The 23,273-nt window shown below is 47.7% G+C and overlaps 1 protein-coding gene across 1 annotated transcript in view; it reads left to right on the forward strand.

Annotated features, from left to right (window-relative positions):
• The window catches only part of XPR1 (xenotropic and polytropic retrovirus receptor 1), a 113,550-nt gene extending 90,349 nt beyond the window's left edge, over window positions 1–23,201 (forward strand). The window contains exons 11-15 of the mRNA XM_030953664.1: window positions 433–624; window positions 13,631–13,797; window positions 14,136–14,275; window positions 15,368–15,589; window positions 17,783–23,201. Coding sequence (XP_030809524.1) covers window positions 433–624; window positions 13,631–13,797; window positions 14,136–14,275; window positions 15,368–15,589; window positions 17,783–17,843 — 782 coding nt within the window. The 3' untranslated portion in view covers window positions 17,844–23,201. The remainder of the gene's footprint in view (window positions 1–432; window positions 625–13,630; window positions 13,798–14,135; window positions 14,276–15,367; window positions 15,590–17,782) is intronic.
• Window positions 23,202–23,273: the final 72 nt, after the last annotated feature.

Genomic DNA, 23,273 nt, shown 5'->3' on the forward strand with positions numbered 1-23,273 from the left:
AGGTCAAGGGCATCTTTGGCAAAGTAGCCTTTTAGAGCTGTCCTGCAGAGTTTCTAAGTGCTCTCCCATTTATGCACAAAAATGCAGTGTCACAGGCCTTTTGTAATTCCATCTTTAATTTGATTATTCACAGTCCTGCCAACAGCGCTAAGCACATTAAAAAATAAATAATTTCTAATCTAGATGTTGGTTATACTGGCAGGATGAGGGAGTTAGATGGTGATCTGTCTGGATGTGTTATTGATGTCACCTGAACACCTCCAAGATGGAATATTGAGCTACTTTGGCTTCTTGCAGTTTGTGTGCCTCGGTACCACAGCTGCTGATGGGAAATCACTGCCATAAAATGATATTGCAGACAGGAAGACAACAGCAGTTCTTAAACTTACTAACTCTTTGCTTTAACAGCTTCAACTCCTGTTTTTCTTGCAGATAATCAGATTTGTAACAGCTACTCCTACGGAGTGAGAGCAGTTGTCCAGTGCATCCCTGCTTGGTTGCGATTCATCCAGTGCCTGCGCCGTTACCGCGATAACAAACGGGCCTTTCATCTGGTTAACGCTGGAAAATATTCCACCACCTTCTTCGTGGTGACATTTGCAGCCCTCTACAGCACTCACGAAGGTATTGGTGGTTTTGGAGAATCCTGTGCAGCTCTTGGGGTTTGCTTTTTTTTTACACGGGAGAAGCTCAGAGTCTGGCATCCTATTGAAACGCGAGCTTCTTGTGTTTTGGCACCTGTGAAATATCTCTGGGGAAAGGCAGGGGCCTGCCCAGCTTGTAAAGAGTGTTTTAAGATCTTATTTTAGGTCTTTTTCACATCCCTGGTCTGCTTAGAATTGCACTTAGGGAGCGGGGGAGGGAACTTTTAGGTTTGTCTTTTGAAAGCTGAAATTCCTGTCAGGTTCTGCTGCAAAGGAAGGTGAATTGGGAGGGAGACTGATGAGAAAAGGGATAGCACAGCAAATACTTCTCTCTTAACATTCATGAATATTTAACCTGGATCATCTAAATAATCTGTCCATCATTCCTAAATGTGAAGGCATGTGCACAGTGCCAGGAAAAAATGCTCTCTCTGATTTTCCTGTGTGATTCTATCCATGTTTTTTCAGCAGCTGGTAAGGAGTTGTTTCCAATCCATTTAACTGCAGATTGAGCTCTGATCCCTGAAGTTCCTCATCTCCCTGGAAACGACAATTACTCGATTCTACTCTTGTTCTGAAGGAAAAAGCTTTTAGTTTCTGCACTTCAGGCAGTCGCCCTGCCCTGCCTTTCATTGTTCTGAAGCCCTAAAAGCTGTATTCTTTCATTTGAGAATATCTCCCTTCTACATACCCAGAAATTAGCAACCACACACAGTCGTGAGCAATTACTTAGCCTGAAATATTCCTGTGGTGAGGCAGGGAGAAGTGTTGAAGGCATGATTCTAGTTAACATGCTGGGTGTTTTGGAGGGGTGGCAGGATTGTTAGAAACCTTCCCGTGGCCAAGAAATGTCTGCTTTGACATTGCTGGGCCCAGAGTCACACTGATGATGTTTGTCAGTGTATTTTAATGGCAGGGAGGGGCAGTGGCCCAAGCTGGCTGAAGGCTGGGAGTTGGGCTCTGGATCCAGAGCTGGTGTGGGAGCATCCTCTGGGAGTATCCCCTGTGCATCTCCTCCCTGCTGCCTTGTCCCTGAAGCTCGTTCCTGTTTTAACTTGTTTGCTCAGTGACATTCTGCAGCCCTGCAGTCCAGTTAGTCACCGCTGCCAGAGCCTGGGATGAGGCACAGGCAGATTGCTCCAGAATCACTGCTTACATCTTCTGTAGCCAGAGCTGCTCTGGGGAGCCTGACTAATGCTTCTGCCTCCCTCAGGGGGGACACATTGCCAGAGCCTTCAGTTGGGATGGGGTTGTGTCTTGGTTTGAAAAGACAGGTGTCTGCTAAGGAAGGCAGGAGCCTCCCTTGAAATGGAAAATGTAAACCCCCTCCCTCTGAATTATTGTAATTTTGAAATTAAAAGGCTCTCAGGCAAAGATATGGGAGTAGGAATAACAGTTCTTTACCAGGAAAATTGAAATACAAATGCAATAGTACAAACAAACAAAAAAATCCCACTGCCAGAGTCAGACCATGCCCTGCCCCACTGTGTGCCAGGGGGTGGCACAGCCCCATTTCCATCCCATGGGGGCTCAGCCCTCCTGCAGTGCCAGCTGTGCTGCTGCTGGAGCAGGGATCCTGCACAAGGGGGGAGTTTTCCTCTGCAGCTCCAGAGCTGCTGCAGATGGGCCTGGGCTCCCTCTGGCAATGCAGGGCAGCAGAAAGCTGCTCCTCTGGCAATGCAGTGGGCAAAGGCTGCTGTGCTGCTCCAGGCTCAGATTGGATCCAGGTAGGAATGCTTGGCTCCTCCCCTGGGCAGAGCATCTCCCCATGGGATGCTGGAATTGGATCAGCCATGCAGGGACACTCACTGCCCATGAACAGAAGATAATTAATAATTAATGGCCCATGAACAGAAGAGATCTCCTGGAGGGAGGGTTGGCTGTGGGAGAGATAAAGAAAACTGCCCAATGAACAGCAGAGAACTGCCCCAGCTCTGACAGATGGCAATAAAATACACACTTATCCTACAGCCCAGGACAGGTTGGAACCAAGAGGAGAACCACCCTCTGTGAAAAGGTCCTGTTGAAGAGTTTGACCTCTTTCCACTGCCCTTGAAGCTTTTCATCTGTGCCCGTGTTGCTACCCTGGTTCTGGTTGCTGCCACACATAACTGGTGTCCCCTTTCCCAGTCTGGCAGGGAGTGGGCTGTAATGAGGTGTTTATGAGCCTTGTTTCAGTTGCTGTGAGATGTTCCTGACTCCCAGCTTTTGTCTGTCCAGTTTTGTCAGTGGCACATCGCTGTTGGTGTCTAACAGAAAAAAAAAAAAAATACTTTGGAAGCTTCGTGGCCTTTGGAAATTACACATTAGCAGAGATTTATAAATGTCACTGTGCTGGCTTTTCACAGGGCTGCCTAAAGCCCTGCACATGTCCCCTCAGGCCTGTAGGCCTGTTCCCATCCTGCCATAAGCACACTTTCTAGTGTGTTGTACCTGTTAAGAAGCCAATTTTATCAAAGTGCTTTACATAGGTCGTCAGTTTGTTTGGCACTTGGAATCAGATGGTTTATCATCAAGTTGTTATGATGCTGCTGTTGAAAATAGATGTGCTGCTCACCCACACCTTCTCTGTGTCTGCCCAAGGATAGCAAACACCCTTCTCTTACCTCCTAAACATCTCTTGGGGAGAGCTGTGTGTTCTGAAGGAAGTGCTGCCCAAAACAGGTGTCAAATTGGTGAAGATGCTTGCTCCTCAGACCTGCTCTAAATTTCAGTAACAAACCTAGTAATTTCTGTGGTATCAAGAGTTTTATTTTAACAGTCTTCCATGCCTGTGCTTGCAAGCCTGTGACTTACACCTCTGGAATGACAGCTTTTGGCTGCCAGGAGGAGAGGGCAATCCCTGCCCTTTCCTTGGGAGGTCAGGTAATGGACACCAGTGCCTGTTCTCCACTTGGGAGGCCTGGGGACATCACAGCCCTCTGAGAAGTCTCATCTTCCTCCCTTCATTTGAACACTGGGTAGTTTGTAGCTGCTCTGTGGGTTTTAGTCAGTGCCTGCCAGCCCTGTGAAGATGGGCTGTGGGGTTGGGAGGGTTTGCTGGTGTGGAGAGCAGCTAATTCATACACAGTGCACTGACAGCACTTTATTTTCCTGGGCTTGCTGCTGGAAAATAACTCAAACTAAACAAATGTACAAATGCCACCCTATTAAATGATGTTTCTGTTCTAGTCCTGTGTGGTATTCCCTACTCCAAACCTCCTCTAGTGAAGGATCCCCCCACTAGCACCATGTACTGTGGGCTCTTGACAAGTATCTGTTTCCCCCAAATATCCCTGTTTAATAATTCATATTGCTCAGGCAGTGCATAATTCTGATTCTTTCTTCCCTGGGAGCAGCCATTTCTTTACTTTCCTTCCCTTGGATTCAGATGCAGGGTGCAATTTTCTCTGCTAATTGCAGTTTGCATGTCAGACCGCTAAGAGAGCAGAGTGAATTCCGTTAGGATTTTGCTCTGAAACTTGCAATGCTGTTGGTCTGGGACCAGACCAGCTTTACAGGGGTAACTCCAAGCTGTCATCTTGATATTCAGGAATCACTGAGATTAGTGAAGCAAATGGGACAGGAGCTACCCCAGAACATAATTCTGGAGCAAGCAGGTGTAGATGAGTGCAGACTCCAGCACGGCTCGCAAGCACAGCCCTGTTTCAGGGACGACAACAACAACACGAGGACAACTGTTGCTGAGTTCCCAGAGGAGGAATTCTCAGTATTTTTATCTCTCCCAAAGGAATGGGAAGCAAAGGCCGTGTTCTGTAAATAAAGTGCTGCAGGGTGTGTTTGCTCAGGCAAATGAGGCATGGCTGTAACTCGAAGCTACCTGACAACCGGGGAGCCCGCTCTGTCCCCTTCTTTCCCACCCTTGCTTTGCACTAAGGAGCTCAGTGCTGGCATTAAGTTCCCTGCCAGTGCTGAGTAGCTTTCCCCAGAGCCAGCCAACAGAGTATTACATTGCCTTGTTTAATCCCTAGGGGAACCTACGTGCTGCTGGGGAAGCAGATGATTAAGCCCAAGCCTGCGGCGGAATATTCAGCCCGAGCACGGCGTTGTTTTGACACGCAACTGCTTTCTGCTGTGTTTTCACTCTGCCAAAAGCAGATGTGCTCTGCTTGACAAGTGCACCACTAAAGAGGCTCCCACTTCAGTCCACATTATCACAGCATTTGTAGAATCATAGAGTGGAAGGGACTTTAAAGATCATGGAGTTCCAACCCACATACTTTACACTATCCCAGGTTGCTCCAAGCCCTGTCCAACCTGACCTTTGAACACTTCCAGGGATGTGTTCCACAGCTTCTGTGGACAGCCTGTTCCAGGGCCTCACTACCCTCACAGGGAAGAATTTCTTCATCATATCTAATCTAACCCTGCCCTCTGTCAGTTTGTAGCCGTTCCCCTTTGTCCTGTCACTCCAGACCCTTGTCCAAAGTCCCTCTCCAGCTCTCTTTGAGCCCCTTTAGGCATTGGAAGGGGCTCTAAGGTTTCACCAGAGCCATCTGGTCACCTCTCCAGGCTGAACACTCCCAGCTCTCTCAGCATGTCCCCATAGAAGAGGTGCTTCATCCCTCTGAGCATCTTCATGGCCTGCTCTGGACTCACTCCAGCAGGTCCATGTCCTCCTTACACCGAGGAGATCCCAGAGAGGGAAATCCACGGGCCTCCCTTCTTGTAAAAATTGTGCTTGCCTTAAAGGAGGCACACTGACATATCTGGAATAGCCAGCTTTGGTTTCACTCCTCACTCAGACCTGACTCAGGCTGTGTAGGATAGGGTTGTTATATTTAGGTGTTCACCTCTTCTAAGAAATAGTTGTGTTGTACTACTCAAGGAGTGCTGGTCACTTCTGAAGCTTCAGTCATGATTTTTGCTCCAACTTTATTCATTTTAAAATGAGACATCGTGATTTTGCTGCTGACAGTTTTCTCACCTTGATGCAGCTTGCTCACATGGTGTCATTGGAAATACCAAAATATTGCTTTGGCTTCTGTGCTTGAAGAACTGAGCTTCTTGAGTGCCTCTCATAATTTTCTTGTTTTGTGGGATTTACTGCTTCAGTGTGACCATTTTTTTGTTTACCTTGCTATTGGCTGTGTGGGATTTTATCCTTTAACTGAAAGGCAGGGTGGTTTATGGACGTTGTCGGTTTGATTCACACACCTTATTCAATGAAATCCTTGTGGTCTAAGTAGAATCCTGCTATTTATTAACCTCTGAATTACTCCAAAGTTAATCCACATGGCCTGGAAACTTGAGTAAGCATCTCTTCTTCCTTCCTGCTCCCACAGTTTATCCAGGTACTCCAAATGAGTCTGCTGAACACCAGTTGCCATTGGCTTGGGATGCCCTGGAGAGCTCTGGGTGGGTCTAAGATAATGGAACTGCCATGCACTTTTTCATTAAACAGCCCAGGAAATTGGCAGTAATTAAAAATACGGAAGTTAACTAAATAGGGCTGTCTCTGAAGGGCAGCACTTCTGTCTGTGCTCTCCCCATCACTTCAGAAAGAGGCTTCTCTGCAGTAATGTCTAATTTATGATTTTTAAAGGCAGCCCTAAGAGAAAAGGGCCACAGAATAGAGATGTGGAATGCCAAGGCAAAATCCATCCTGCAATTAATGGAAGGTGTTGGACAATCCCTTATTAATAGAGAGAAAGATGAATGGGAACTGTGCAGCTTTTGGAAAATGCAGTGGAAGATTCCCAGGTCTCTCCCTGCTGCCCACTCCTCGTTAATCAGGATGGCTTTGGCCATTCCCAGCGGTGACACCACATCATGCTGGGACAGGTCACTGCTTCTGCCACACTCTGTCCCCTGCAGGGCCCTGAGGATGGCTCTGACTTCTCTACAAATGTGGACTCTTGGCTAAAAGAAGATATGAGATGTTGCCTCTTGACAGTTCTTCACTGTTGCTTTGCTTAAATTGTGCCTGGAGGCATCTGCAGAGGTTTCTGGTCACCATCATCTGCTGGTGATGCACAGCAGGCTGGGGTGACATCCAGCTGTGCCCCTGGGGGCTGCAGGAGGTACCTGGCTGCACCTGAGCTCTGTGGGTGGTTGGTTGTGTCACTTAGCCCTTGTCACTGCTGTGTTATAAGCTGCAGGTGGCAGCCCCCGTGCAGTGAGGCTGCTGGTGGGTGGCACAATAAAGCACTGTGATCCTGCTTGCTTACAGCAGGGGACAGGGAGGGGATGTGAGAGCTGGCACTGAAATGACAGCAGTGCAACAGTGCATAGTCCCCCAGCTGAGATTGATAAATTCATTTTTAGGGGATGGGGCAGGGCAAAATAAGTGAACATGTAGAATTTTTGTAAGCACAAAACTTAAAAATTCACAAAAGAATTAAGCAAGCAGCATTTATGAGACCTTGTTCCCTCACTTGTGTGTCGGTACAAGACCTCCCATCTCTCCCTCTCTTCCTCAGCACTGAAAGAGCTGTCAGCATTTGATTTAGGTGTCACAAGAGCCTTATAGAGTGCTTGGATTGACCTCTTGAAGTAAAACAAACTTTGTAATGGGATTAACTGGCTTCTTTCTTAATACTTGCTGTTTTCACACGCCTTCCCTTAGCACAGCACACTGGCAGCTCCACCAGGATGATTATTTGGAGCCAAAACATGCACAGTCTGTCACATTGCTGGGAGCTAGGATGAATTTTTGTCTGCAACCCTGTCATCCCCATGCCCAGGAGGCCTCCAGTAATGAGTTGTGTTCATTAGGCAGTCTTTCTGATCCTTTCCATCAGAGAGGCAGCAGTGTCATTAGTGAGGAATTGGGAGGCATTGCCATGGGCAAACATTTCTCATCCTGCCCTCTGACCTCCTCAGGGCTCTGTGGTACCCTGGTTTCTCCTGGTTTCCTGTTAGCTCAGCTGATTGCTGACACCCAGCCCAGTATCCCAGTGATGGTGCTTGGGGTAGAGCCAGGAGCATCCCTGGAATGCTGCATCAGGAGCAGCCACATTTGATTTTTGATTTTGGTTTTACTAATTGTTAATATTAAGTTTAGTATGTTTTACACATTGTTGGTCTTTTACTTTTAAAATAATTTCTTTATTTTTAAATGTGATCTTTACTTTTAGTTGTTTTAATGAGTTCTTACCCAAAAGAGAGTTGAGTATATACAAGAACTTACGAGTCTTCACTTGTTTTCTAAGTTTATATTTTGATGGTTTGTAAAAATAGCTTTTTTTTAGATTGGTTAGTTGCCCTTTTACTATAACATAATTATTTGTTATAGGTATTAAGGTTTTCTTTAATATTGAGTATGTTGCTGCCATGTCTCCTAAATTTTTTTTCTTAGTCTTTATTTTTTTACTTTATTTTAACTTTTTGCTTTAATTTAAAAGTCTTGGAGTAGAGAAAACACTCCATTTTAGTTATTTTTGTTGGATTTCTTAAATTATTTGAAACTTTCTTTTTTAATAATTTAAATACTTTTTTTTTTTTTTTACAACTGGTTACTAAAATTTTTATAGCTCCCTGAGTAGCTTTTGTTTTTTGGTTTTTTTTAGAATAACACAAATGTTACTTAATATGCCTTTGTGTTAAAGGTGGCTGGGGAAATGGGAATGCTAATGAATGAGGTGCAAGTTAAAAGGGTGACCTACTGATTCTTAATTTCACAGGCACTTAAGGTGGGAAGCCTGACTCTTTTTTTAATGGAACATTTTAAGAAAAGCAAGTGGCTGCATTACAAGCAATCTTCCTGTCAGATACACACGGGTCTGGAGTCTGTGGTGGTGCAGAAATGTAGGAGATGCAGTCATCTAACAATTTTTCTCTTTTGCTTTTAAAAGAAGTAAGTTTTGAAAGGATCTGCTGTTGGATGTCAAAGGACTATAGATGTAGCAGATGACATTGTGTCCCCATCCCCATGCTATTCATTTCTGATCAGATATTCTTATTAGTGAGACTTCTGGCTCTGATTGGAAACCCCATCCTTCTCAAGGTAGAGATTAAACTTTCTCTAACAGCACTTCTCAAAAGCTAGAGGAGGCACCAAAAAAGACCCAGCTCCAATCTCAGCCATGGCTGACATGCTGCCTCTTTTTTGCAGCTAAATCACACTTGTCACTTGGTGAGGTACAAGCCAGGAGTTTGCTGCCATGACTTCAAATTAGACACAAAGCAACGCAAACCTGCAGAGAGTTTTTAATCCAAACACAATTTTGGGATTTCCCTGCTCTGCAAATGTAGACTTTTGGCTAAAAGAAGATATGAAATGTTTCCTCTTGACAGTTCTTTGCTGCTGCTTTGCTTAAATTGTGCCTGGAGGCGACTGCAGAGGTTTGCACAATCCAAGGGAAGGTTCTTTGGGAAGAGTCAGTGTTTGGCAGGGCCCATCAGCTCTCCACAGCCTGTGCTCCTGTGGGTTATTTTTGCCTTTTAACTGCATCAAGTCCCCTGTCATGTCCTGTTTCTGCCATTGATCACTGCTAAACAGCAGGACGTGCTGGCTGGGCAGAAAGGCAGCTCTACCCACTCATTAAGAGATCTAATTACTGAGGGGAGAGGTGTTGCTGTGCTTTGAGCACTGAGATGTTAGACAAATGCTTGGGGATGTCACTCTGATGGCAGTTCTTATGTAGATAAGTCACTTCTGGCTGTCACCCTGCTCTGTGGTGTGCTGGGATGGACTTAATGGGCACACAGCATCCCTAGGCCTGCTCAGAGCTGCCTTGCACACTAAATACATTTGTGCTTTGCTTCTGCTTAAATCTGTGATTGAGGCTGGCTTTGGCAGGCTGGACTGGGGGTTGTTTAGTTGGCAGAGTTGCTGTGGTTGTTGGTGTTCTGTGTAGCAGGGCTTACCTGGCTGTGTTCCCTGATAACCTCCAGCTGTTATCAGAGCCCTCCCCATCAGCACAACCCACGGTGGGTGACAAGCCAGGAATGCTTATCAAGGGCCATTGTGCTCTTATCCAGCCCTTCAATAATACATGGCATTGATTTTTGCTGTGTTGAATGCTATATAGTGTTTACATTCCCCAGAATAATTCAGCAGGGTAAACAGCTGAATTCTTTGGAGGTAAAGTCAATATTAGCAGCATTCAGGAGAGCACTGGCTGTCTCTCTTTGATGGAAAGCAGCCTTTTCTCTTGCCTGTGCTTCCAGGGGGCTGTGATTTCTGCAGAGCAGTGCTCCCTCAGAATGCCAGTGAGATTCTGTGGCCCCTGGGGCTGGGCTGGGGATGCAGGATATTGCCTATCAGCAGTTCTTGCAGGCAGTAAATTCTGCTGCTGCAAGTGCCTTTGGCCGTTTTCTGGGACTGTGGCCATTCACAGCTTCAGTTCAAAGGTGGAAGCCATCCATTATTTATCTAGTTGACCTTCTGGAGCAATTTGAGGTGTATTTGTGCAGAGGATCTGCTGGAATTGCATGTTACAGGGTAAACTGAGGATGCTAATGGAAATTCTGTGGTGAGGGCTGCAAAAGCTCCCGTGGCAAGCTGCTTCCCACAGGCTTTGTGGCAAGTGGAGGAGCTCTGTGGACTCAGATAGCCTCTGACATAACTGCACACCTCCAGGCTGCAGGCATGGCAGTGTGAGCCCTGAAATCAGCCCATCCTCAGGCTCTGAGCTGCACCTGCAGCTTCAGAGGATTTGTGCTGCTGCTATTTTGTCCTGCACGTGCTGCTTTGAATAACAGCAGCTCAGGAGGTTGCTCTGTGGTGGAGCATGGAGCAGGAAGGTCCTTCATGCCTCCTTTGGGGGGATGTCACTGGTACCATGGGGTACTGAAAACTTCCTCTTTTTTCCTTCCTGGAGAGGCTGAGATCTGCCAGAGTGCTTCTCTCATCCAGAGCCTCTCTCTCATGGTTTTTGGTGTTTTCTAGCACCTCATTAAACAAAGAAAAAACACACAGGATGAAACAGTTCCAGCTTAAATAGACCCTGACATCATCATAAATATGCAGAGCTCTGTATTGCTCGTGGAAAACCGGCAGGGCAGGAGTTGATGGAGCCTCTGGGCAGAATATGAATGCCTTGATTTTCTCTCCCCCTGAGCAGCAGTGGAGAGGGCTGCTAGGACCAGCCAGCAGAGACCCAGCTATAATTGCTTGCCTGGAGCAGTAACATATTTCTGCACACCAGCTGAATACCAATGAGGACAGAAGGAAGGAAGGTATCAAACAGAACTGCAGGCAGGAGGAAAAGGAGGATAAGTGATTAAAGGAAGGACTTAGAGGCCAAGACTGAAGACAATGGGCTAGTTCTGATTAGAGCATTTTACCAGGGAGTGATTTGGGGTTTTAATGATTTTTTTTCAGGAGCTGAATGCATTGCAGAGGTGGTTGGTGAAAAAGGGAGCAGGAGCAAGGGGCCAAGCAGTGTGATCCCAGGTGCCACTGGAAAGGCTGCTGCAAAGACAGAGGCAGGGAGAGGGGAACTGAGCCCAGGATAACTTAACTGAAAGCAAGCACATCCTTTTGAGATTGGTGAGATTAGATTGGGCCTTTTCCTTCCCAGTTATCCTCTCTGTAATTGCTCATAAGAGCCTGTGCCACGTGCTCTGGACAGGTTGAGCAGACAGGTTGGACCAGGTGACCCACTGTCCCTTCCAGCCTGAGCCATTCTGGGATTTAGGTTTATGCAGCAAGAACCTTTGAAATCCCCTTCCTCTATAGCTGGCAACTTAGGATAGAGTTTTCCTCACCCCTTGTGTGCTTGGAGATGAGAATCAGGGGGCAGACTGGCCCCTCCATGACCACAGAGCTCCAAAAGAGCTGCCCAGCAATGCTTGCCTGCTCTTCTGCCTGCTCCTGCAGGGCATGGCTCAGGATGGTCCTGGCTGCACTGCCTTCTCCATGGCTGCTCCATGAGGAGTGGAATAAGGCTCAGTTTATTTGAATTCTGCCCTTAAGGGGAAAAAAAGCCCAAAAACGAACCCAACCCAAAGCAGTATGATGTAACTTCCAAGCCTAAGGTGAGAGGAAGCACTGCATCATCACAGGGTGTTTTGGAGCATTTTAGGTGCTTTGAAAGCACATACAACCCATGAACTGCCTCTGAATTATCCTTTAGGGTCTGGTAATGGGAACTAAACATGGAGATCTAATGAGCTAAAAATAAGGCTGGAAAGAACAGGCTTAGTGTCTCATGAGTCACCGAATGTCAGCAACTGCCTTTTCTTCCTGAAATAATGTTGTGGAGGCTTTGGAGGAGCTATGGGGGGGGCAAGGAATGAAACCTGGCAGTGCAGCCCTCATCGCTAAGCTCCAAAATCCTCACCTGTGTCCCTTTCCTGTGGGCAGCTGCACGTTAAAAATAGCCTGGGAGAGGCTGTTTCCAGGCAGCAGCAGCAGCAGCAGCGTGTGAGGTACCTGGGCATCCGTGAGCGCTGCTCCTGGGTGACGTCAGCGCTCTGCAGGGACCAGGAATGCGATGCTGGACCCGTGTCTTGGCCAAGCTGAGCATGTGGGGAGTGCTGAAAGGCTTCCAGCCTTGCCCCAAAGCAGGGGAGCTGCTCAGAGCTGGGAGCTGCAGCCATGCTGTGCCCTTTTCCTGTGCTAAACGGGCTTTGCTGCAGGAGTGGCGTTCAGAGGTTTGCCTTAGGGGAGTGTTTTGAGAGGGGAAGGTTCAGAGGTTTGCCTTAGGGGGGTGTTTTGAGAGGGGAAGGAGCGTGTGGGTTTGACCTATATCCTGCACATCATGTCCAGGAAGCCTGAAAGGCGTAATGGGAGGAATGTACTCTCATTTTCACCTCCATTAATTTTATCGGATTGCCGCTTTACATCTAATCATAATTGCTGGAAATACAGAGGGAAGGAGAGGGAAAAGTGTCCTGTTGCTCCCTGGCTGATCAGCTGCAGGGATTCTGTTGTTTTAAAGCCACATAAATAGAAGAAGGTGCTGTTGTTTAGTGTGGTGTTGGGCTTGGGCTGAAAACATCTTTTTTGTACTGGAAATGTTGTTTGCTTTGTTAGAGGGAATTGGTGAATGAGCAATTGCTGAGGCTGCACAGAAAGGAGAGATTCCTGCTAGCAGCCAGGTGCAAAATGTCTCAGCCTTCCAAAGCATCATAATGGGGTTTATTTGCATGGATTTTTGGAGCCAGCTTTCCAAAAGCAAACAGAAATACCAGCTCTGTTTGGTTTTCCCCAGGCAGCTGATGTAGGGAATTGTAGCCAAATTGAGAGCAACGTAACCTTTCCAGGGGGGAGTGGGAAACAACGTTGGAGAAACTATCCCCAGCTGAGCAGATGGTGGGCCCACAGTCTCCTGTTTCCAAAGAGGAGCTCTGTATGGGTATTTAAAACTCCATACAGAGCCTACTTTAGGATTTGTACATTTTAATGTAGCGCTGCCTTTTCCCTTGCCACCACAAGCTCTGAAATGGCTGGGGGTAATTCCTGTACTGCTCATGCTCTTCAGGCTTTTAGTGGAGAGAAAATGGGGGAATTACCAACTGATTCACAGTTGTTGATGTTAATACAAACTCAAATATTTTCTTACCAAACCCTCCTCACTGAGCTCTGCGTCAGTGCTGTATCCTTTGTATGAGCCCGTGTCCTTTGTGAAACGCGGCCCTCAGCTTCCACCTGCTGTTCAGAGCCAGAACGGCAGCTCTGCCATGAATCCAGGAAAATAAAAACCATGGAATATCCTGAGTTGGAACCCACAAGGATCCTCGAGTCCAGCTCCTGGCCCTTGCATAGGACCATCCCCAGGAATCCCATCATGTACCTCGGGGTGTTCCCCAAACATTTCCTGAACTCAGGCAGGCTTGGGACAGTGACCACTTCTCTGGGAGCCTGTTCCAAATATTAATGTACATTTAAAACCCAAGTGCTGAAAGGTGAATGAGAAAGTGGAATTCGAATAACAATATAAAGCAGGCCCTGCTAAGGGTGTTGGTTTGGCTCAGATTCCCAGAACTCGGACAGAAGAGGAGATTTCCACTGTTCAAATGAGGCAGTTTGTAGCTATTTTAAGAGGGAATGTGCTCTCAGTTCTACAGAAGTGTGTTGTTCTTCTCTTTTCCAGCTAAAAACCACAGTGACACCCAAGTGTTCTTCTACCTGTGGATTATCTTCTGTTTCATCAGCTCTTGCTATACCCTCATTTGGGACCTGAAGATGGACTGGGGTCTCTTTGACAAAAATGCTGGTGAAAATACCTTTCTCCGAGAAGGAATTGTCTACCCACAGAAAGTGCGTATGCAGCCTGCTCTTACCTTAGGACAGGATTGTAGCACTTTAACCAAACTTGCTGAGTTTAGAGCATGTTGCAGTTTCCCACTGGAGCATTTCAATGCTACAGCCTGGGATTTTCCAGCAGTAGAGCTGATTTGTTTCCAAGAGATCATTTCTCGTTGAAATGATCAACAAATGAAATTTGTTTCCAAGAGATCATTTCTCATTTCCAAGAGATCATTGCCCTCGTTTTGTTTGAGTTTGAGCAGCAGATACTGTAGCTTCCTGAAGACCTGATGAGGTCTTATGGATGCAGAAGGTGTTTGCTGAGCTGTTTTGTTCTTGTTGCTCCTCAGGCATACTACTATTGTGCCATTGTAGAAGATGTCATCCTGCGTTTTGCGTGGACCATCCAGATCTCCCTCACTTCCATGCAAATCTTTCCCTACGCTGCAGACATCATTTCTACTGTGCTTGCCCCACTTGAGGTGTTCCGGTAAGGCTGCTGGGCTGAGCAACTCATTTCTCTTGGTTTCATTTTCACTTTTTTGTTCTATAACATCAGCATGGGGGGGAAGCACCTGGATCCTTGGATGTGGAATATACTGTTTTTTGTTTAATCCAAACAGGGTGTTGAGTGAGGAAAAGGGTAGGGGGCTCTGCCGCAGTGTGGAGCTGAATCCTTCACACTGTGTTTGCAGTTCCTTCTGAACTGTGACATAATCTTGAGGGGTTAGTTTTTACCAAATTTCTTGAAATTTCCAGTTGAAACTTCTCTTGATACTCAAGTTTCCAATCTTCAAACCTCTTTGTATTCTGTGTCATTGATTTGGATCCTGCAAATTTCCAGAACTTTTAAACACCTTTCCTGTAGCTGGAAAACCACCCCGAAAGCTTCCTGGGAAGAAGTTGATGCTGACCCTCTCTCATGTAGGTGCTGGAGGTGGCTTTCGTAGGATTGTGCCCCCTGTTGAGAGAGTGACAAAACTATCCTTTGTCCCCTCAAAAAGGAAAGAAGCCCAGAAGTTTCTCTCTTTGATTAGATGAAAAAGCCACCTCGTAGGCTTAGGGGACTTCACCTCAAACTTAAGCATAGCCAATTGGACGGAAGCCAAAAGTCCTGCCTGGGCAATTTACTAGAAAAATAAGTGAACAAAGAAACTAATGGCTTTTGTGGGGTGTTTACCAGGAGCAAGAACCTCTTGCACCTGGCTTGGTTTTTCTCTGTTTGTTATTTTTGCCTTTTATTAAACATTTTGTTTCCAACACTGCAACAGAAGCCATCCTGCTGATTTTTATGCCTCCAAGGGTAGCTGAGCTATCTTGGGTGTGTTAGAGACCTCCAAAAGCTTATGAGACCGGGCTCGAAGAAGCTCCTATAACAACCTTTGCCTTGTAATGCTTGAACAATGTACCTCCATGCTGTCCATATTAGGATAGGTTCTGTTGTTCTCCAGAGGAAAAATGTTGCTGTTAGCCCACTGGATTTTTCTCCAGTGCTTTGCCAAACGCAGGAATCACCTGCAAAAGTGGAACTCAGTCGGTAATTCCCATTTTTTCCTCTCCATCCATCCATCCATCCACGCAGGCGGTTTGTGTGGAACTTTTTCCGCCTGGAGAACGAGCATCTGAACAACTGCGGGGAGTTCCGTGCCGTGAGGGACATCTCGGTGGCGCCGCTCAACGCCGACGACCTGACGCTCCTGGACCAGATGATGGACCAGGAGGACGGCGTCCGCAACCGCCGCAAGAACAAGCAGTGGAAGCGCAGCCTGAGCGTGTCCCTGCGCCGGCCTCGCCTCGCCTCCCAGTACGTTCAGCCGTGCTCTAAATAATAACTCCTGCTGTTTGCAGATCTGTTCCTTCCCCCCTGCACTCCAAGTGTGTACAATACTCAGTGGAGATTTCAATTGTGCTTCCGTCCTGATAAAGACAAAACCTTTTCCATTGCCTCAAACTCTTCCCTTAGCACCCTGAAGCTGTCAGAATCATGGTTTTGTCTAGTCTTCATCATTATCTAGAGATAACTTTATTCATGCCAGTCAGGTAATTTTTCCCATAACTAATGTTATTCCTACTGCTACATTTTGATGTAAGATATGATAATATTTGTAGTACACATTTCTCATTCAATTATTTCTTCTTTTCCTCTTAGATTTCTACACCTTTTATTGAGTAGAGATTTACTAGACCCAGTTAAATCAACCTTACTTGAGTCATCTAACTTTATGACTTAGCTTCATTGACCTTTACTTGCTAGAAAATTATATCTTTTATCATAATTCTGGACACTCTACACTGCTTTTTAAATGGATATTCCCATTTAGATAAACTGATAAAAAGGAAGGAAAAAGCCTAAAGAAAGTAATAGAACTGCCACAGAAACCTGCCCTGCAGCTGCTGCTGCTGCCTGCTGGGTGTTTATGGGCTGGGAGTCCTGCACTGGGTGTCCTGCACTGGGAATGGCACAGAGGGTTCAAAGTCACTCAAAGATTTTCAAAGTCATCAAAGGGAGGGCAGGTCCAATTAGTAAATGAGCATTCCTCTCTCTGCCAGGGAGTTAATCCATCCTTTAGGCATTTGGGGTTTACCAGAACCCCAAATGGAAAGGAAAGGGAAATTCCCTTTCCTGAAATCAGGAAAGGGAGTTCCCTTTTTACTCACCCTTTTTACAAGGCTTCCCTCCTGCAGAAATAGTCTACCAGAGGTTATAAATGCAAACTGGAGGAGATATTCTCCTCAAGCAGAAATTTATGAGAAGGAGGGAGAGGGGCTCTTTATACCTCATAGTGACAGAAGGACCAATGGTTTTAAACTGACAGAGGGCAGGGTTAGATGAGATACTAAGAAGAAATTTTTCTCTGGGCGGGTGATGAGGACCTGGCACAGGGTGCCCAGAGAAGCTGTGGATGCCCCTGGATCCCTGGAAGTGTTCAAGGCCAGGCTGGATTTGGCCCTGAGCAATATGGTCTGTGGATGTCGCTCACATCCCTGCCTCTGGCAGGGGGGTTGGAACCAGATGATCTTTAAGGTCCTTTCCAGCCCAAATCATTCCATGTCTCTGTATGATTCCAGTTATTCTTTGGTTAAGGTTCATATGTAAGATCTCAGTCTCCTTCCTCTCTCAAATCCAAACCCTTACATTTTTTTTCTTCCCACCCATCATCCTTGCACCCCAAATGTTTCCCCAGCCCCTGAACCTGCCCACTGTGTGCTTTCCCTGCAGTGTTGTTCCAGTGTCCTGTGTCCCTCCTGCCCTTTGGCCAGGGAGCAAGCCCAGGCTCCTCAGGGATGCTGAGGCACAGCGGGTCAGGAGTGTTGTGCAATCCCTGCAGCACTGCCTGGGAGGGGTGGGAGGAGGAGGAGGGTGGGAAGAGGAGGAGGGTGTGCTCTGGCTTTAGGGCTATGCTTGGCTCTTATCCCTGCACGGATGGGACCAATACCAACAGCCTTGGGGTGGCTGCTAGGGACTGAAAAATGTTATGCAAAGGGAATGTGAGCCAAAGGCTGCTGCAATTCCCTCCAGCCATGCCCATGTATCCCTCAGACATGCAGTGAGTGGAGATGTGCCAGGCATATCCCTAAAGAACTTCCTGCTCCTTCCTGCAGCCCAGCAGGAGATGGAGCAGGAACACTCCTCTGGATCCTGCAAGGGTTTGGTGCAGTTCTGTGGGGAGGGCTGGGCAGGTGCCCACATCCAGCAGTGCAGTGTCCCCAGCCATGTCACAGCCTGGCAGGTGACACTGGCCATGGGCAGAGTGGGCAGTGCCACAGGAGGAGGATGCTGAAGGACAGCTGGAGATCTTTACTAGGCTCTGCTATTCCCAGGGAGAGTGGGAGGGCGTGAAACAGTGAAACAGTAGATTGTTTATTCCCCCTCTGCATAAGAAAGATATATTTTCCCTTTTTTTATTCCCCCAAGTGCCCTGTGGGTTTGCTGCCTGCACGTCATTCCAGGAATTCCTTCTCCCCAGTGAGTGTTTTGTGTTTTGTTCTTTTCCAGGTCCAAGGCTTCTGACACAAAGGTATTGATAGAGGACCTAGCAAACGAAGTGAACACATGAGATGGCCACGTTCTCTTATTCCACATCCTTTGTTTTCTCGTTCTGTTCCCCTCTTCCCCAAGTAACCCGAGCTCTGGTACAGATCCAGCTGAAAACAGGAGAAAACACTGAACACGTTTTCTGAGCTCTTCCAGACCAGATCCTATGGACTCCAACAAGCTCACTGTGTTTTGTTTCTTTTCTTCTGGGTTAATTTTAATGTTCTATTTTAAACAAACAAACAAAAACAAAAATAAAATATTTTACTTTGTTTTGCCAATAAAGAGGACAGTTCAGGAAAGAAGGATTGTTTACAGTCTCAACAAGGACATACAAACCTTATCTGGATAACGAAGCATCATAGGGACTCCCTCATGGGACAGTGCCAAGAGCACACTCAGTTTCTGCTTGGCCCGGTTTTGACTGGTTGAAACCGGACTTTTTAAATCTGATTTTTTTTGTTGTTGGTTTTATTTTTCAGTTGTTTGGTTTTTTTCCTTCATATCCAGCGCTGAGGCACTGGCTGCACTTGCAGGGAAAGTGCACTTAGAGCAGTATCTTCATTCATGAAGCTACTTTTTAATTTGATGTAACTTTTCTTATAATTTTTTGGAAATATGATGTATCTGTTGCATATAGTTTTCACATTATTTATGAAACTTAACAACCATATGAGAGTGATTTTGAGTCCTGTGCAATGAAGGTTGTAATGGTAAAACAAAGTGGGGAATGTAGATTTCCATCTCCAGGGTTGTGGGGTGATGCCCCCTGCAAATACCCCTTCAGTGAGACAACTTGCACCTGTGCGTACCTTCTCTCTCTTTTGTTTCTTTTCAATTTTATTTTAAACCAAAGTTTCTCTTCCTGATATTTTTTTAGTTGCTGCTACTGCTTCTGGGCATGTCTCTCATGCCAGTTCAAAGCCAACTTCTCCACGTGTGAAAGTAGTGCAGATGATCCTAAGGAAAGGAGAGTTGGTTCCCACCAACAGCACAAAACACTGAGCGAGCAAAGGCTTTGGAACTTCATTCTCCAGATCCAAAAGTACTTTTCCAAGCCTTAGGTGTGTCATGAGGGCATCTCAGTCCGAGCAGGGAGCTTTTCAGGAGTTCTCCAGCAGCCCAGCAAGGTGGGACAAGGCAAGGAGGTGACAGTTCTCATGGGACAGAGGGGGTTCATCAGGCTGGGGCTTAGGAGTGGTGGTGTGTTTCAAGGAGCATGGAAGGAACTGTGGTGTGCCCGCCTGATGGGGAAGGTGAGGTGGAAACAGCTCTTCTGTGGCTTCTGGTTTAGCAAAAAGCCTCTGTTGGGCACTGTCCTGGTCATCTGCCCCTTGGCTCATCTCATTCTCCCAGTCTGGGAAGTGGGATACTTGAGCAGATTTGGGTAATGGACAGCTGAGCAAATCATGTTGGAAAAGAGCTGTGAACTCGATGGTCTCGTTGGTCTCCCCTCCTCCTGGGAGGGAGCCATGGAGCCCTCAGAGTCCTGTGGTCCTTCCCTTCCCTAGTTCTCCCTGGGTGTGCAAGGGAAGGGTGAAACTCCTGCAGGAGGATCCTCACCTGGCTGCTGCCAGTTTGGGCAGTGGAATGGCAGGAATCTCTCCTCAGTTGCTGTTTGGTGGTTGTTTCCCTTAATCAGCACCAGAATGTTGCATTTCCTCAGCTTGCCTGGTGTGCCTCTTGCCCAGAGGAAATGAAGAAGAAAACTCGCTTCTCTTCATTTAGTTGGAAATAGGCTAAAACCCTTTAAATAGATTAAAACCCTCTTGTGGTGCTGCTCCTCTCATCTCCCTCCGTGTGGGGCTGCTCTGGTGGGAGCAGAGCTGGATGAGCTGGGGCTGTGCTGGATTCCTGGCTTTACCTCCCTTAGGTCAGCTCATACTTTAAACAGAGCATTCCCGTTCCCATGGAAGTGGAGCCTGGGATATAAAGCCCCTTAAAATATTTCAGCCCCTTAAAATATTTCAGGTTCCTAATTAGCACTGGTGCCATGTCCAAACCATGTGTGGGTATTTGCAGCAGTGGGGAATGGAGCCATCCCTGCCTGGGGAGCTGAGGGGAGGGCAGCTGCACTGGGACGGAGCCAATCCAAAATTATTTGGATTCATTCAAATCAAGTAACACCATTGGGTGTTACTTAAGCAAAGTGGGGTTTTTAATACAAAGAATCTGAGCTTTGCTGGTAATTATCTTTCTTTCAGAAGGAAATTAAAAATACAGAGAGACATTGTTGAGCAGTTTGGTCTGGTGGAGGGTGTCCCTGCCCTTGGCAGGGGGTTGGAACTATATGGTCCTTAAGGCCACTTCCAACCCAAACCATTCCATGGTTCTGTGATTTGGAAGTGGTGCCAGTCCCCTGGGAGCACCCTGCCTTCCTCAGCTGGGCTGGGGAGGGCAGGGCAAGGCTGGGTGGCCTGTGTCCATCTGTCCATCCTGCTGTGCACCGTCCCACCCTCTGCTTCCCAACGTGATGGGGCGAGTCGGGTTGCAAGTGATTAAATTCTTATTCTGTAGTTTACCCAAATCCTTATGGGAAGCAAGAATTCAGTGTGTCCATCTGCTCTGCTCCTTGCTCTGCTCTTTCTCTTCTCTTTTTCTGTCTTTGCTGGCAGGAGAAGTAAGGAGAAAAAAAAAGGTGGGGAGGTGGCATGCTATGAGGAGCAAACATGATGTCCTAAAATAAAACATGGTCCCTTTTGGCAGTGAAGATGCTGTCTCGGGGGAAAGCAGCCTGAATTCCCAGAAGTGTGGCTTTTAAAGGCTCCTAGCTCCCAGGCCTGCATCTGCCTGTTCCCTCCCTCCCAGAGATTTCTGAGAAATCAGGCGTGCAGATTCCTCCTGAGAGCGAGCACTAAAGCTGGGATGGCTCCACGCATACAGGAACATCTGGCCAATAAAGGGAGACCTAATGAAGCAGAACAGATGGTGAGAGAAAATAGCCCTGTCCCTCCTTGGGAGCAGCAGGAGCCAGGGCAGTGGGGACATTCCCAGGGTGGCTGCATTTCCTGAGCTGGGCTTTGCTCAGGGGTGCTTGAGAACACTCCTGCGGGGAGAGCAGCAGGGTGGCAGTCCAGAAGGACAGAGCAGCATCAAAAGGAGCTGGGGGTGAGGGGTTTATCCACTGCTTTAGTTGTTGGGATGCAGCTGGATGGGAGCTGGAAGTTGAGGAAGGTTTTTGTGGATTTCAGGTGTTGGGCTGTGCCTCGTGATTCAGTGGAGGTTGGATTGTACAGCTCTGAGGATGCTGTGGAGCTGCTTTGGTCTGGTGAAGCCTGTCAGGATGGTGCAGTCTAAGGAGAGGAGATGCCACCCTGTGGCATTTGTGACTTATGGAGATTCCCTTTGAACTTCTCCATGCTGATTCCCTCCAGCTTTCCGTCCTGCTGCTCCTCTGGGGATTTTGGCGTTGCAGGGGGTGAGGTGTTGCAGCGTCCAGAGTTTATTTGCTGCCTGGGGTTCCCCGTGTGGCTTTGGGATGGTGTCACCAGAAACACCAGGTCCCTGTGCTTGGGCAGGACAATGCCATGTGCCATGGGTGTGCTTCTGACAGGACAGCAGGACAGGATTGGGATCTTTGGACTCAGCAAGCAGGAGTGGGGGCTCTCCAATGAGAACTGTGCTGTCCCACCACATTTTAAAAGAAATGCATTTGCAGCACTCCTGGCTGCAGCCTTTGTATATCCAGTAAGCTCCTACCTCTCTCATCTAGGTGCATTCCCAAAGTCAGCTGGTGTTCATCCTACACCTTTCCCAACCTTGCTCCTGGCCCTCCTCATTCTCAGTGTCTTTGCTGTTTGATTCCAATGAAAGGGGTCTGGCAGCAGCCTTCAGCACGAACATCTTGGAATGGGAGAGATCTCTGGCGGGCATCTCAGCAGAGCTGGATCCTGCTGCTCCTACTTCCCTAAAAACCCTTGTGCTGCTCGTTCTGCCTCTGTAGTGGTGCTCAGCTGCCCGGCCAGTGTGGCAGACAGGGAGGGAAAGCAGTTCCTGCTGCAGGAGATAACAATCCCTGGGGGTTTCACTTCCAGCGAGCAGTGGGGACAGCGTGAAGCCTTTGCTGCGTTTTGAACAGCCCGGGGGTTTGGCCTTGTCCTGCAGGGATGCTGCCCTGCCCTGCTCTGCTCACTGCGCTTCAGGGGCTGTGTCCCCAGCGTCGGGCCACGTGCTGCGAAGTGTCCTGCGGCTGGGACGTGGCTTGGCAAGCTGGGGACACAAAAGCCACTTTGCTCACATGCTGCATCCCAGCTCCGTGTCCTCCGTCCTCTCCTCCGCCCTTCTGCCTTGCACTCGCAGGGGGAAGGTGATCTTCTGCCTTAAACATTATTATTTTTCTTTAATTTACGTTTATATTCCAGAAGGCAACCGGATTGTTTTGTCTCCTTGGAAAAGAGGGGCTGGGGCTCCTGGGGGAAGAGTGGGAAATCCCTAGGGTACCTCTGCAGCAGTCACGGCTGGGCTCAGTGGCTGTCACCTCATCAGACCTTGCCTCCTTTTCGTGACCCCCATCCCAAACTCTGCACCTTGGGGCGAGCGTCCCCTGCTCTCACCGTGGGCTAAACTGGTGTGTCACCATCCCTGGGGGCTCTGATCCCTGCTGCCACAGCCTGGAGAAGGAGAGGGAAGGGACAGAGCACGGGAAGCTCCCCGATGCTGACACCCCAGCCCTGCTCCGGTGGGCGCCAAGGCTGCCCTGGCCCGGGCACCGCCCCTGCCTGGCACGGTGCCCTGCGGCCTGGCAGTCCCTCAAACTCTGTAAACCAAATTGCAAACTCTTCACTCCAGAGGAGGAATTGGGCATCCTGGTAGAACTTGCCGTGACCGCTCCATCCGGTAGGTCCTCGTGGCCAAGGATGGGCGCTCGGGAGGGGCCCGGAGTGGAAATGCCAAGGTTCCCCCCGGGCCCCGCTGCCGCCTTCCTCTCCCCCTCCCCGCTGTGTTGGTCTAAATGATCTTTCTATGAAGCCCTGTAGATGTCAAAAGTAATTATGGAGTGTGATTAGTCCTCTGTGGGTGCTTTCTTTCTTCCCCCCTCCTTTCTCTTTTGCTATCCCCTTCTCCACTCTTCTGGTTTGGCTCAGTGGAAAAGGTGAGGACAAAGAATTGCCGCTTGCTTGGACTCATGATGTATCTGTGACTGCGCTATTAGCTGTCTCCTCCTCCTTCCTCCCCAAATGGATATAATTTTTGAAGTGTGGAATTCCCTTCTTGATAAGTAGGTTTAAAAAAAAAATACTGCACAATGTGATACTGTTTCATAGTTTCTAGGTGGTTGTATACAGCAAAGTTACTGTGATTGTGTTTTTTCAAAGGAAAAAGTGATTGGTTACGAAATCTGTCCTTTTTTCATTATTACAAGCTCTTTGTTTTCCAATGATCTGATGGCTCTTTTGTCCCTGGTCTGTGTGTGTGTCTTCCCAAGTGCCACCCCTGTGCTGCATCCACCCAC

This window comes from Camarhynchus parvulus, chromosome 8 (assembly GCF_901933205.1).
Source record: "Camarhynchus parvulus chromosome 8, STF_HiC, whole genome shotgun sequence".
Lineage (NCBI taxonomy): Eukaryota > Metazoa > Chordata > Aves > Passeriformes > Thraupidae > Camarhynchus > Camarhynchus parvulus.